The following is a 15,715-nucleotide window of genomic DNA, read 5'->3' as shown; positions in this document are numbered from 1 at the left end:
ACAACTTAAGATTTAAAATATGTTTATATAGCATTCCTTCATCAGACACTCTGCTGCAGATAAACACACGTGTGTCTCATCTGTCCCTGTAGCATCCAGACAAGAGTCAAGTCACCTCAGTGATTTATCTGCTCAATACTGCATTTACATGTTGAAGTAATTGCTGATGTAACTAGCTTTTTATTCAGCACAAATGTTCCTTAAATTATCAATATTACAAATGGACAAATAAAATAGATAACTAACTTGTTTACATGACTTACATTCATCTAGAGCAGTGTTGACAACAGTGAATTCTACATAATAGCACACATACATGCCTGTTTCATGTCTATTAGATGTGCTCATCTGCAATACTAATCAAAGATTATCCTGTCAGATGTTAAATAGACATTTAGTAATTGTCTTTAAGATGTATATATGGTTCATGTAAATCCACTTTTGAGACGTATGTGTACTTAATGGAGCTCCCCTGTTAGTTGTGCATTATAAAACGTGTTTTACAGCAAAATCACAAATATTATGTAGGTCACAGACACGCTTTTCGAACACATTTGTGAAAATATATGTAACCGTTTTGACCGACCAATGAGGGAGTCGCTTTTGCCGTCAACCACACACTGACACACCTCCGTGTCAGCGCGCCTGTTTAATTATTCATGAGAAGCGAGCGCGACCAACCTATCCGCATCCAAAACCAGTGTATCGTGTGAATATTAAAACACTCTCCTGTAACTAACTGGAAAATTGGGTCAAACACAGAAGTAGAGTCTGAAAAGGAAGGGTGTAAACTGATTTCAGATTAGAGTTTTTAGCACACAAGGCATTGAAGACATTATTATCATTTTCCTGATTTAACTAAGTTAGGGATTTCAAGTTATCTTTAAAGTTACGCTATTCTTACGCGCGGCATGACAGCATCGGTCAAAATGGACGTGGACCCTGTTTCCGTCTCGATAGACGCAGGCTCTGATGCTCCTTCTCCTGCCTTTCCAGTAGTTTTAAAGAAAATCATGGAAATTCCGCCACCGAATCTTCTCGAAGGCGATGACGGTAAGTGGCTCTGCAGCAGTCGGCGCTTGTGGCTGCGCAGAGGCTTGCCGTCTGTGCTCGCTCTATCGCCGCATTATTGTCGAATGCATCGTGTATGTTAATATAAAACAGACCAGGACACTTTTCTCGTTGTGTAAATATATAACGTGTTTATTTGTTATTTATAACATGGTTCACGGGCCTTCATGCTTTGCATTCTAGCGAAAAACTGGATCGAACTAGTGATGTCCGCTTCGTGAATGAATCGTTTTTTTAATCCGGTTATTTGAACGAAACTCTTTGCAAGAACCGATTATTCCAGTCACAAGATGAAACTGATACTTTATTTCTTTTTCCAAATGGACACTCCTACATCTTTTTAGACTTTTATTACTGATAGAACGTACCAGTCATATTGTTAACTTGATTTTTTAAAGGTGAATTTATTCTGTTGACCATTGCCAGTCTGCCTAATGTAAATTACGTGCAGATTTGGAATTTGAACAAAACATTACTGTGTTTTTATATGACAGAAAATGATAAAGAGAAAATCTTTGAGGATGTGGACTCTGAAGGGGTCAGTGGAATGGGACCATCAGCTGCCTTAACACCTGCCATCTGGGAAAAGACCATTCCCTATGATGGCGAGACCTTCCACCTGGAATACATGGATCTGGAGGAGTTTCTCATGGAGAATGGCATTCCTGCCGCAGGGGATGAGGGTCTGCAAAAGAGTCTTGCGAAAGAAAACACACAACTGACAACTGAAATATCATCCACAGCCTCTACAAGCAAGACAGCCCCAGCAATCTCTCTTATGCCAGTCATGGAACTGGATCAGTGTGAGGAGGAAGTGGTCACAATCACGGAATCCAGCTCTAGCTCAACAGACACCAAATCAGGTCAGCAGAGAAAACAGAACACGGTGTACTTTCTGTCACAACACACGTAATCCATTACAGTCAAGCTTTTTATCATGAAGATCTGACTTAAAGTGATATTTAAACATATTCAGTTGAAATAGCAAAAATGTCTGAAACTACTAGAATTTGATTTAATTTCATTACTGGAATTTACTAATTCACCACAGATGAGGAGCGTGTGACGCCAGAGCCCATTAATCCAGATGATATCGAGGTAGAGGTCCCCTATGAGCCAGACCCCACAGACCTTGTGCTGTCCAGCATACCCGGAGGTGAACTGTTCGACCCTCGCAAACATCGCTTCTCCGAGGAGGAGCTGAAGCCTCAGCCTATGATCAAGAAAGCAAAGAAAGTGTTTGTGCCTGAGGAACATAAGGTAAACACACAGTCGAACCTGTATACACATTTAAAAAAGAACTGGTAAAAATGACCAAAAAACACACAAAAAATGACTAAAACTAACTAAGTGTAAACTGAAAATATAAAAATAAAAACTTATTTAAAATGTGACCCTGGACCACAAAACCAATCTTAAGTCGCTTGGGTATATTTTTAGCGATAGCCAAAAAAACATTGTATGGGTCAAAATTATCGATTTTTCTTTTATGCCAAAAATCATTAGGATATTAAGTAAAGATCATGTTCCATGAAGATATTTTGTAAATTTCTTACTGTAAATATATCAAGACGTAAATTTTGATTAGTAATATGCATTGCTAAGAACTTCATTTGGACAACTTTAAAGGCAATTTTCTCAATTTTTTTGCACCCTCAGATTCCAGATTTTCAAATAGTTGTATCTTGGCCAAATATTGTCCTATCCTAACAAACCATACATCAATGGAAAGCTTATTTATTCAGTATAATAATGTACTTATTTATGATGTATAAAGCTCAATTTAAAAAAATTGACCCTTATGAATGGTTTTGAGGTCCAGGGTCACATATTAATATAAACTATATTCACATCTCAAAAACACAAAAATAGCACTTACTTAAATATGACCTTAATATTGTATAACATTTTACTTAACGGGATAGTTAACCCAAAAAAGAAAATTCTGTCATTAATTACTCACCCTCATGTCGTTCCAAACCCGTAAGACCTTCGTTCATTTTCAAAACAAAAATTAAGATATTTCTGATGAAATCCGAGAGCTTTCTGACCCTGCGTAGACAGCAATGGTACTACCACATTCCAGGCCCAGAAAGGAAGTAAGGACATCGTTGAAATAGTCCATGTGACATCAGTGGTTCAACCATAATTTTATGAAACTACGAGAATACTTGTTGTGCGCAAAGAAAACTAAATAACGACTTTATTCAACAATGTCTTCTCTACGGTGTCAGTCTTCGATGCGCGATCACGAGAGTATCACGACGCATGCGTGTGGTGCTGCTGACGCAGGAGCCGGTGTTCTGACGTAGTTTACAGGCAGAGGAATGTACACGCATGCGTCGTGGTACTCTCGTGAGCGCGCATCGAAGACTGACACCGTAGAGAAGACATTGTTGAATAAAGTCGTTATTTTGTTTTCTTTGCACACAAAAAGTATTCTTGTAGTTTCATAAAATTACAGATGAACCACTGATGTCACATGGACAATTTTAATAACGTCCTTACTACCTTTCTGGGCCTTGAACATGTCAGTTATGCTGCCGTCTATGCAGGGACAGAAAGCTCTCGGATTTCATCAAAATAACTTGATTGGTGTTTCAAAGATGAACAAAGGTCGTACAGGTTTGGAACGACATGAGGGCGAGTAATTAAGGATGGAATTTTAATTTTTGGTGAACTATCCCTTTAACTCTGATCAACAAAGGCAAGCAAATGTTTATGCCTGAAGCTCAAAACTTAATTATAGATACACCCTAAACGTAAAGAGATATTCTTAAGTCTTTGTCAACAAATATGTGAACATGTGTTATGTAAAAGAATATTAACAGTTGTATTTTCTAACAACACCAATGTCATTATCAAAATAGAGAGAGAAAAAATCTTGTTCCCCAACATTTGATTTTATGTCCACTCACTATTTCAGGACGAGAAATACTGGCAGCGGAGAAAGAAGAACAACATTGCAGCCAAACGTTCACGAGATGCCAGGCGCCTAAAAGAGAATCAGATCACAGTACGAGCAGCCTTTCTGGAGCGAGAGAACTCCGCTTTGAGACAGGAAGTGGCAGAGTTGCGCAAGGACTTTGGGCACTTCAAGAACATGGTGGCACGTTATGAAGCCAAATACGGACCCCTGTAAGGGACAAACGTGCATGCATATAAACACATAATCGAAACAGCCCCACTCAGAGTTAAAACACAGCAACTCTTATAGGTGAAGTAGTACTGTAAATAATGTGGTGATTAACAACCTTTTCTCTTCTTTTTCAAGTGCACCGGCTTAAGACTTCTAAACAATTATTGATTTATTTGCATTTATGAAAGGCAATAAATTAATAATGGTGTGGAATGAAGAGGAGAAAACAGGAGATAAATGAATATATGATTCAAACGGTAGAGCTAAGTGATATTCATGTTTTTTAAAAATCCTGTCAAGCACTATCAACATATCCCCTTCATTTTAATCTTACTTCAGTTCAAAAGCACACCCATGTATATCCAATAGAGCTTTTTAAGTCTTTTTTTTTTTTTTGTAATGCACCAAGGTAAAAGAGTTCTTCCCTCTCTTGTTCTTGTTTTATGGCAAGTTTTATCATATCAAAGTAGTTTTAGGAAATAATGTTTATTGGATGTCATTTGTCTTTATTCATAAAAATGACTGGCATTGACTTCAATATACTTTCTTCTATATCTTTAGCATGTTTATCTTTGACTTCTCTGAAAAATTACTTTAACTCTAAGAATTCCTTTGGCAAATTTGGTACAGGGTACCAATTGGTGCATTTTGCCTGCAAAAGTAGAAACAAGATGCCATTATTGAAATACGGGGAGAATGTATCACATTAATAATGTATCATTACAGATAACGGTTAAAACAGAAAAAAAACTAAGCAGGAATTGTAAATTTATCATGTTTTGTGCTGCAAAATACATGTTTTTTGTCTTACTGTCAGCAAGTGCTGGAATTATGTGCTCTGTACATCTGCGAAACTTAAAAAAATATTTAGATCTGGTTTACATTTAGTGTCTTTCATAATAACGTGAGTAGATTCTCTAAAATCATACCTTGTTTACTTCACCATGGTCATTTGCCCTTTATGGGACTCATGGAGGTCAGTTTATGTACAGAAATAGCACTGTACATGTGACGGATCTTGTATCTGCTTAGAACTTAGAAAAACAAATGAAGTGCCGTTATAGTTTTTCATATGTATGATATGTATATTTTTTCAGATAATTTCAAATATTTTACAAAAATGGCTTTGCAGTGTGAACCACACCATTCATAGATCAGAGTCAATATGAATCCGTAAGTGACTTCAGCAGAGCGCTTGTTTATAAAGGGTGGCTAGTGTGTTACATATCACAAACCAAACTCCAACCTCTCGTAAAGGCGATGCCACTTTCCTGCATTTTAGGTACATATTTTTTGTGGAACTCGTCTCTGTGATTTTGAAACATATATCATTAAAGAAAGAAGGCAGTCAAGTTTCACAAACAGTCAATATCGTGTGTTATCCATTCATTGTGTTTAGTGGAAACTAGGCTGACTTTTATTAGTTTTAATTTTGCAGTACTCTCATGTGACCACATTTGTCCATTTTCATATGTAACAATCCTGACCAAAGCTAACTTTGATCGAACACTGAAAAACACAAAACCACTCCAAATAAACCAGGTGTTTAAACTTTGCATATTTGTGGTCTGTAGGCGCTTTTTAAAAGTGCACCTACGGTTTGTCATTTCTCCTTTCTGATGAGTGAAATGTGAGATGAGGGACAAGACAATAAAATGGAACGGAGTTTGATGGCTGTTCTGAAAGGAATAGTGACTGTTCCTGGCAAGAAGCATTTCTTCTGTTGAACTAGAAGAAAACTAGTGAGATGCCAATTTTGTTGCAGTAACAAATCTTTGTTTTGTCAGATTTGAATGTTTTTCAAATTGTTACTGTTCTTTTGGGAGGAATGAATTCTCTTTGTAAGTCTTATGAACGTTTTTATTTTTTACTTGTAGATATTGTCTCGGCATCTTGTTGTCAGATGTTTTGTGTTGTACATATTAAAGAATTCAAAAATGTGCCTTGCTTGCATGTCCTGCATTTATAACAATAAGCAACAGTGTATTTGATCACAAAATGCTTTGATGCCTCAGAGAATTATGACTGAACCTCAGATGGGAGAGGAGCGTTGTGTAACACAGACAGATGCCAAAAAAAAAGTTGCATAACACCGAGGGTGGGGCTAAAGAAGGCAGTGTGATATGCAGATAGACTAAGCTGAACCAAACAAACTCCAGACTGAAAAAGATTGCAGCCATTCGTGGTGGTTTTCTTCAGAAGTGATCACATTTCATTTAGGATTACCTAACATTTATTGAATTACAATTCCCAAAAGGTTTTGACCAGCATATGCCTAGCAAGCCTATACAATCTCAAAATCACATATCACATTTCTATACTTAAATGGGCCAATGCACACATTTAAGAGCAAATCAGAGCAAATGCAAGCTAAAAATAAGTTTTATTCAATATATACACGTTGGAGCTGGTTTATGTTGATACATATGAATTTGACGGTTGATCAATATTGGATTTTGCTGATAAAATAATGTGTTTAAAGAGGCAATAAGAAGATTGTGTTTATGCTAGTAAAATCTATATTTGGAATGTCTTTCCTTCCTGTGACATTGTGCCCGAGAGAAGCCACAAGAGCTACATCGAATTAAACACTGGATACGGTTTGTGTAGCCAAAACACCAGTAATGCCCAGAACGATTTGGTGCATAATGCTGGACTTTTAATTATAAATAAGCCCAGGTCTCTCATCTTGAAATCTCTATAATACTTCCAGCTGCTAAGTCCAAAAGTTCATAGAGATCAAACATTCATTCTAACAGGCATCTAATCATCTAATAATGAAAAATTGTAAAGGTTGTCAACAGCCAGGTAAATACTAGAAGTATGCAGTATTAGAAGTATCAAAATGAAACAGAACAGCATAATCAACATCACCGCATTAAAAAATGTATTGTAACAACGTGATAACAAAATGGAAAACCCTTGCATGGAAAAACTGTGACAAATTAAATCCCTCCGTTTCTTCACCTCTTCTTGAAGCCATATTTTTTTCTCTCATAGAAAAGGTCAGTCTTCGAGCTGCCGAGGTTCACGATCTTGGGGCAGCCATCCCTCTGTGTAACAATGAAACAGACAGTTCTTCAGAAACTTAACGTAATAGAAAGCATGCATGTAAAAACACAATTACATCTGACGTTTTATTCAACATGAGATTAAACAGCAACCCAAGTAGTGAAAAAAGGAAAATATGGTTACACGTCACTGATACTGGGCAACATAGACTTAGCATCAGCCAGTCAAACAATACTTAAGCAGAGCCAAATGTAGTTACTCACGTCTTTCTCCTGGATGGTGCACTCTTTGCAGTAGTAGGCATCAGATACTCCAGGACCTCCACAAATGACACAGCGCCCTTGGTAAGACCCATAGTTGCATTCGTCACAAATACGAACTAGTGTACAAGGCCTGACGTAAGAGTCACAGATAACGCATTTGCCATCACCTTAAAAAGAAAAGAAACACATTTGTCGAGTTAAAGAGCGCAACAATGAAGAACCACCATTCTTATCAAACTGAATTGCAGCATATATGTATCACTTAATAGCCTTGAAGCTCATGGTAGTTCTATTTTTTTTTACAACACTGTTATTTTCTTTATGGAAAAATATGAATGGATGTTTTTTTGTTGCTACTGTTGGACACTATTTATTTAGTATGCACATAAAAGTGATTAATTTTCCTTTAACTAAACATCTGTAAAACAAATAAATGTGAAAATGTATTGAATATTTGGGGGGGGGGGGGATATCACTGAAAACATGAGATTTCTTGGTAACAAACAAAAAAAAGGCCAAGCTTCAAACCAATAAAGTAAAAAACTTACATTTTTCACATAGTCTTCCAATGGCTGCAACGAAAGGAAAGATCAAATTAGATTCAACGTATCAAAATGAAACATTGCAAATGGACAAAACAGCAAAAGGTTTTTAGAAAATGCTGACAATACTGCCCTCCAACCACTGAGGCGCTGTAAACAACCGACCAAGCACGTTTCCATCTGTTGCTAACTTGCTACAATACCAGCGTTTCCTCAAAGTAAATATCTGGTTAAGCTGTTAACGGTTACCTAAAGCAATAAATTAATCTCCTCCAATTTTATTTTTAATTTGACTATTCATTCATCTGATTTTAGCGCTAGCGAACACTCTCACTGTATTGTTAGCTATAAATGTGTTCGTTAAACAAATAGCAGTTATATTACATAGATATTAAACTCTAAATCTAGATCTAATAAACAGAAACCTTACCGACTCCAGCCTGTTTCCTGCAAAAAATCAAATCTGGGTGATGTTTGGCCATTATAAAAGCACGACCGCAGACTGCTAGCCAGATACTAGCGGCGATGCAGCGATGACCTCCGAACTTCCTTCTTCTGAGGTTTTGGATTGAAGGCTCCGCAACGTCTTCCTGCCACCTACTGGACGCAATAACACATGATCATAAGTGACAAAATGTCATGCAATACATTTTTAGGGTATAGAGTAGGGTTAGGGTAGAGTTTTTTTTTAAAGGCAAGTATGTATGTATTAGACCAAATGTGTACTTCTAAAGATATCAGACATGTGTTTCATGGCGAAATCTTATCCAAATATTGCCAATAAAATTACATTCTCAATAATATAAACCGGAAAAGGTCAAGTGGAGGATTTGTCACAGTGGAGGAGGAAGTGCTCCTCTGTCTAAACTGATCCTGATCTCCATTCATTACAGATTCGCTCTTCTTTAGGTAATTCTTTATGTCGTCCTCTTTTTATGGCCAGCTGGTGGTCACTCAGTCTGTACTTCGTCAGTAAATGTCTGTGTGTTATATTCCTGACTGAGACCAGATAGTCAGCCAGACTGTACTCTCTGTTGAGTTTCAAATAACATTGTAGACGACTTTGGTCTTTGGTTTGTTCTTTCCAGTGCTGTATGTACAGGTGCATCTCAATGAATTAGAATGTCGTGGAAAAGTTCATTTATGTCGTGGAAAAGTTCATTTATTTCAGTAATTCAACTCAAATTGTGAAGTTTGTGTATTAAATAAATTCAATGCACACAAACTGAAGTAGTTTAAGACTTTTGGTTCTTTTCTCTTATCTCAACAAATTAGAATACTTCATAAGACCAATAAAAAACATTTTTAGTGAATTGTTGGCCTTCTGGAAAGTATGTTCATTTACTCTACATGTACTCAATACTTGGTAGGGGCTCCTTTTGCTTTAATTACTGCCTCAATTCGGCGTGGTCTCTTCATTCATAATTACTTTGATTCTTCCATGTTTTTCAGGGTTGGTGATATCGAGTGCTTTGTTAGTCAGATCTGACACCATTACAGAAAGATGACTTTTTTGAGCACTCTTTTTTTGTGTGTTTTTAGTGCTTTAAAATTAAGAGAATCTTCAGAACTAGAGTTTAAGTGGATCCAGAACTTTAAAACTATTTTTTAAATGATTAGATTTAGGGGGAGACAGCCTAACTCCGCTCTGCAGGCATTATTAGGCGTGTTTCTGTGGACATGAAGGATGCTTCTGCAGAACTCTACATGCAGAGCTTGTAAAGGGTGGGTGAGCGTGATTTCACCAGGTACAACATGTTCCTGGATCAACATCCTTGTTGATCCTGGAACATCATTCCAATCAACCAATCAGAATTGAGAGAGAACTTTTCAGGAAATGTCAGTTTTAGGCTTACAATCAGGGTTAGGTGCTTCTACACTCTTGTTAATCAGCTATCATTTCCCTCTGATTTTAGGAATAAATTATGGGTAGGGTTGGGTTTAGTCTATATTTTTGGACAGTAATGTTGATCACAAAAGATGTTGATCAAGGAACATGTCTTACTTGGCAAAATCACGGCGACCATAAAGGGTGTAGTTACTCGTTTGACCCCAGATCTCGCTTCCATACAGGGGAATAGGCAGTATGACACTATCGAAAATCTTTGTCCAAATTCTGATGGGGATGTTTATTTTGAATGGTTCTCTCTCTCTCTCTCTCTCTCTCTCTCTCTCTCTCTCTCTCTCTCTCCGACAGTGCGAGTGATGTGTGTGGGTTTGTGTGCATCAATTAAAGCAGCGCATTAATATGGAACAGTGATTAAACTGACTTGGAACTAAACTGGCATTAAACGGTTTTACTGCATACCTGCCAGCCAAATGGAATCCAGTATTTAGACAGACCATGGAATAACTAATGTTAACAAATGGAACCTTACTGTAAAGCGTTATTTAATATATTATGAATCTGTGCTTGGAGTTATATATATTTTTTTACCTATTTATATAAATGTTTGTATACTGTATGAAATTGTTGTTTGTATATTATATTAGCTAAGATGCGTATTCTACTGCTGCCTGCTATTGTATAGCTTTTATGGTATAAAGATATAATTATATCCAATATATCCAATTAAAGCAATAAGCCCCAAGAAGCAGAGTGCCTAAAACCCCCTTAGCTGTTATAAATTCACTGTAAACCACGGCTTCATGGGGCTTATTGCTTTTATAAAACGGTTATTCCATATACATAGTAAGGTTTCACAAAATAAAACAAATAAAGTGTAATGACATTAATAAAAACAGTATTCTTCCACCAAACAATGTAGTTCCTCAGAATCGGTTGTGGTTGCGGAGCAACACACAAATGTAAACAAAGGTGTATGTTTGTAGCAGAGCTGTTGAGCTGCGTCCGAAAGCCTTGGCAGATGACTTGCTGTCTCGCTGCCTCATGAAGCAATGACTTTGCAGGCAGCGTTTTTGCACGAAGGCACCTCATGAAACTGATTTCAGACAGGCTTCTGAGGCAGCGTAACGGTTTAATGATCTACAACAAAATAGAACGAGTTTTGATGATAACTAAATGAATATTTAATTATTATAATACTGATTTCTCGCTAGAAATAACATCAAAAGTGCAAAAAGTTAGTCAGAAACCTACATTTAAACACAAACTGACCACCAAACGCAACTTTCAGATACCATCTTTATTTTTTTATCTTAACCGTCGCACAGGATTGTGGGATATCAAAGGCAGCGAAGGATACATCTATGCTGTCTTCAAAATTAGATCAGAAGAAGGTACCTCCAGAGACAGGAATTGAAGCAGAATTTGTATTCGGACGTGCCTTGATGCCTTCCTGCCTTGGAATGCTGCCTCCGAAGACAGCATTTTAGAGCTTTCAGACACAGCGGCTCTGGTTTGTAGAGCAATTTACAACAGCTTCGAACTGAATCAGCCAATCAGAATCAAGGACCAGAACTATCCGTTTTATAAAAGATAAATAGATCACAGGTTTATAAAATATTGTTAGAAATGTTTGTATTTTTTAAGGTCCTAAAAGCAAGAGCTGAAACTAAGAGGGAAGACCTTTTATTAAATAAAGTCTTATAACAAAGTTGAAAACTCTTGCAAAAAAATAAAAATTTAATCGCTCCGTTTCTTCACCTCTTCTTGAAGCCATATTTTTTTCTCTCATAGAAAAGGTCAGTCTTCGAGCTGCCGAGGTTCACGATCTTGGGGCAGCCATCCCTCTGTGTAACAATGAAACAGACAGTTCTTCAGAAACTTAATAAAAACCATGCATGTAAACACACAATAATTTTGATATTTTATTCATATGAGAGTAAACAGCAATCCAAGGACAGAGGAAAAATCCCTGATACTGGGCAATATAGACTTAGCATCAGCCAGTCAAACAATACTTAAGCAGAGCCAAATGTAGTTACTCACGTCTTTCTCCTGGATGGTGCACTCTTTGCAGTAGTAGGCATCAGATACTCCAGGACCTCCACAAATGACACAGCGCCCTTGGTAAGACCCATAGTTGCATTCGTCACAAATACGAACTAGTGTACAAGGCCTGACGTAAGAGTCACAGATAACGCATCTACCATCACCTAAAAACAAAAGAAACCGATATGTTTTGACTTGTTAATGATGTAGGTGGCACAAGTCCTCTGAGCAAGACAAGGCAAAGCACTTGCTTCCTCTTTTGTAAGTCACTTTGGATAAAAGTGTCTGCTAAATGGATAAATGTAATGTAAATGAGTTAAAGAGCAGTAACATCCTGATCACACAGAACTGTGGCTTCTACCATTGTGACATATATTAATCACTTAATAGCCTTGGAGTTCTGTCTTAAAATGTTTGTTACCATTAACAATCAATGTCTCTATATATGTAAAAAAAAAACATTTTTTATTATGCACATAAAAGAGTGATTAATTTTCCTTTAATCAAACATCTGTAAAGTGAACAAATATGAAAATTGATTTAATATTAGACAAGTAATCATTGTTTGAAATAAATGTTTTAACTGTAATGCATCAAAATAACACAATAAAATCCAAAACTTACATTTTTCACACTGTTTTCCAATGGCTGCAAAAAATAGGAAAGATGAAATAAGATTCAACAATTTACACTTGATCAAACTGAATCAATGCCAGATACAGCTGTAAGCAGCAATTTTGGGGCTAAGCACTAAAGGCAAAACAAATATAACAAGTACAGTGCGTACAGTACATACAGCAACCTACAAGCACAAGAAATTACAAGGAATCAATAGACACCAAGATCAAGATTTTCTGACAAACATTTCAAAAGTTATATCCGTTATTTAGATCTCATGACCTGTAGATGGCATTGTTCCCAAATTTGGCTCAGATCATGGTGCTGATTAACTGTACCAAGTTTTGTTTAGATAAAGTACTGCTGAGATATAACTTCTAATCTAATTTTGGGTCAACATGGTTAAATTCACATTATCATAACTTGAACAAAAAGAAGTATCAAAGTACAAAACTGGGCAAGATTTGCAGGAGCAGCAAATCTTTTGAAAATTATAAATCATTCAAATCAGTATAATGATAGAATGTAATAACACAGAGGAAAAAAATTCTGGACAATGTTTTCAAAGTGTTTTTGAAAAAAACTAAACAAATAATTCAAAATTGTCAGGTACCTTCAGGACATGTTCTCAGTGAACCCTACCTAATTTTGTGCTGACATGTCCAGTTGTTTAAAATATATTTTAAAGCAGGTAGTCCAATCCCATAAAAAATCTTTATCCACAGATTCTGCATGAATCAATCAAGGAATCCGTAGACATAAATCTAAGTTATGCTGATACACAGCCTCTTCTCCAAAGTTTGCATCATCATAACTTTTGATGATCAATATCAAAATTCTGTTCAGTCATTTCTGTGCTCTGTCCAGTGATCATCTGTTCCAATTTTGGTAATAACTGGACAATTTTTGAAGGAGTAGTGGAAAATGCTGAATATTTAATGGGCGGAGTCTTAGATTTGGATTGTGATCATTTTGAAGTAATTTGGTGAACTTGTGAACTTCTTTTCTCTAGGAAAAAAGTGTCCAAAAGTTATATCCATTTGAAAAGTGAGTTTTTGGATTTGTGTTGGCACTGTCATTGGTCAGATTACTAATCAGGACCACCTGTATCAGTGTACCAATGTTATTCATTTTCATGTATGGTTTATAGGGCTGCCATAGACTGCCAGTGGGGAGGAAGAATAATAAGAAAACCAATAGATACAATAGAAGCTACAGCACCTTCAGTGCTTGGCCCCCTAAAGCAAAACAGCAGAAGGTAAAAAATAGATAATGACAACACTGCCTTCTAATTACAGAGGACACTGTAAACAAAAGACCAAGCGTGTTTCCATCTGTTGCTATAAAACTTCACCAGGTTTTTCTCAGAGCAAATCTGTTTAAGCCGTTAACTGGTAACAAATGAGGACTATACATTTGTTTGTTAAACAAATGTATCAAATAGGTTTTGAACTTAGATCTAGATTTAGAGTTTAATACATGATAGGTAGAAAGTCTTACCAACTCCAGCCTGTTTCCTGCAAAAAATCAAATCTGGGTGATGTTTTGCCATTATGAAAGAACGAATGCAGCCAGTTAGTGAGACACTGGGCAAATTCCAAACAAACATTCCAGTCATAAAGTCATGCACGTCATAAAGACGACGTTTGTAACATAATTGGCAAAGGGAGCAGTCAAAGGCAACGCAATTTTCATAGATGTTATTACATAGGCCTAAATACAACTATTAGCCTAGTAGAAACTCATTCATACTATTTGTGATAAATGTACTTTTTGCAACATATAAAATTAAATTTTCTATTTCATTTTGAATTGATTTTAAAATGGGTATGAAAAAAACCTCATAACAAAAAACTTTTAGAACCTTATGACAATTTACTTTTATTTTCAAAACCCACTTTTTTTTCGCTGAAAAGCTAAACTATATTCTTTTCATTATTTTGGCAAAGTTTTATATTCACAAGACATGACAACATAAAACAATACATTTATAAAAAGTATAGAAACTATAAAGCTTTTCAAGTTTATGTAACTAATCAAATGTTACATAGGCCCAGTACTTAGTATTTTCTTTACGGTTTTTATTTTATTTTTTACATATGTGCATTTTGTATTTTGTTGATATTCTTCTTTATTTCACATATTTGTGACCCTGGAGCACAAAACCAGTCTTAAGTCGCTGGGGTATATTTGTAGCAATAGCCAAAAAAACATTGTATGGGTCAAAATGATCGATTTTTCTTTTATGCCAAAAATCATTAGGATATTAAGTAAAGATCATGTTCCATGAAGATATTTCGTAAATTTCCTACCGTAAATATATCAAAACTTAATTTTAATTACTTAATTTTTGATTAGTAATATGCATTGCTAAGAGCTTCATTTGGACAACTTTAAAGGCAATTTTCTCAACAGGCCTATTTTGATTTTTTTGCACCCTCAAGATTCCAGATTTTCAAATAGTTGTATCTCTGCCAAATATTGTCCTATCCTAACAAACCATACATCAATGGAAAGCTTATTTAATCAGCATTTAAATTTTTTTTACCATTATAACTGGTTTAATGGGCCTGGGTCTTCTTCTTCTTCTTCTTTTTTGGTGTTTATTGGCGGTTGGCAACCTAACTGACTGGTGTATTACCGCCACCAACTGGACTGGATGGGCCTGGGTCACATTTTGAACAATGCTTTAGGTATGAACGCCGAACTTTCTTCTTCTGATATTTTGGATTGAAGGCTGCGCAGCATTTTACTGTCACCTACTGGACGCAGTACAACATGACCATAAGTGACAAATGTGCCTTGTATTAAATGTTTGCGACTTGCGGTAGACGATACAAATAAATAAATAAATAAATAGATTAAAAAAATACAAAATAAAAAATACCCCCCCCCCCCCCTTGCAAGTATATTTGAGACCAAATGTGTTAACTAAGATTTACTTTATGTATTTTTAATCATTTTAAATAAATGTATATTGTATAAAGATTATGTTGCCTGCTATTGTATTGCTTTTATGTTATGTTAAACAAACAAGTTGGCACATAAATAGAAATGTAGAAATGTTCGTGTAATTTTAGACAAGGTCCTAAAAGCAAGAGATGAACACCTGGACAATATATTACTAGAACTGACCACTAATGTATTCTCCCTGTCTGTTGACATATTTTGTGTT

At 36.0% G+C, this 15,715-nt stretch overlaps 2 protein-coding genes across 4 annotated transcripts in view; one reads left to right on the top strand and one right to left on the bottom strand.

Annotated features, from left to right (window-relative positions):
* Window positions 1-6,152, top strand: part of tefa (TEF transcription factor, PAR bZIP family member a) — an 8,110-nt gene extending 1,958 nt beyond the window's left edge. Inside the window, exons 1-5 of one of the 2 annotated variants that reach the window (XM_016270528.1) lie at window positions 299-1,053; window positions 1,566-1,934; window positions 2,123-2,331; window positions 3,998-4,209; window positions 4,346-6,152. In XM_016270528.1, coding sequence (XP_016126014.1) covers window positions 912-1,053; window positions 1,566-1,934; window positions 2,123-2,331; window positions 3,998-4,209; window positions 4,346-4,358 — 945 coding nt within the window. In that variant the 5' untranslated portion in view covers window positions 299-911 and the 3' untranslated portion in view covers window positions 4,359-6,152. Of the gene's footprint in view, window positions 1-298; window positions 1,054-1,565; window positions 1,935-2,122; window positions 2,332-3,997; window positions 4,210-4,345 lie in introns of those variants that run through there. The other variant, XM_016270529.1, reaches the window with a different exon arrangement.
* A 424-nt stretch (window positions 6,153-6,576) lies between these two features.
* LOC107584099 (PHD finger-like domain-containing protein 5A) lies at window positions 6,577-14,107 on the bottom strand. 2 transcript variants are annotated; one of them, XM_016270531.1, is made up of 5 exons: window positions 14,041-14,107; window positions 12,547-12,570; window positions 11,920-12,086; window positions 11,635-11,720; window positions 6,577-7,177 (listed from the first exon to the last, which is right to left on the bottom strand). In XM_016270531.1, the coding sequence occupies exons 1-5, from the start codon at window positions 14,090-14,092 to the stop codon at window positions 7,174-7,176; spliced, it is 333 nt and encodes a 110-aa protein (XP_016126017.1). In that variant the 5' UTR covers window positions 14,093-14,107; the 3' UTR covers window positions 6,577-7,173. The 2 variants fall into 2 exon arrangements, with proteins under 2 accessions (XP_016126017.1, XP_016126016.1); XM_016270530.1 differs by lacking the exons at window positions 11,635-11,720; window positions 11,920-12,086; window positions 14,041-14,107 and adding exons at window positions 7,486-7,652; window positions 8,034-8,057; window positions 8,458-8,624 and having other exon boundaries at window positions 6,577-7,263; window positions 12,547-12,567.
* Between the last annotated feature and the right edge of the window lie 1,608 nt (window positions 14,108-15,715).

Source organism: Sinocyclocheilus grahami, unplaced genomic scaffold (genome assembly GCF_001515645.1).
Source record: "Sinocyclocheilus grahami isolate Dianchi unplaced genomic scaffold, SAMN03320097.WGS_v1.1 scaffold57.1, whole genome shotgun sequence".
NCBI classification, from domain to species: Eukaryota; Metazoa; Chordata; class Actinopteri; order Cypriniformes; family Cyprinidae; genus Sinocyclocheilus; species Sinocyclocheilus grahami.
This window is presented reverse-complemented; position numbering and strand designations above follow the sequence as displayed.

Bases quoted from the DNA above. Each gene is read 5' to 3' on its own strand.
- LOC107584099 (XM_016270530.1), bottom strand. The intron at 8,058-8,457 runs GTAAGGTTTCTG...CTTTCGTTGCAG, and splicing joins CAGGAAACAGGCTGGAGTCG to CCATTGGAAGACTATGTGAA. The intron at 7,653-8,033 runs GTAAGTTTTTTA...TTTCTTTTTAAG, and splicing joins TGGAAGACTATGTGAAAAAT to GTGATGGCAAATGCGTTATC.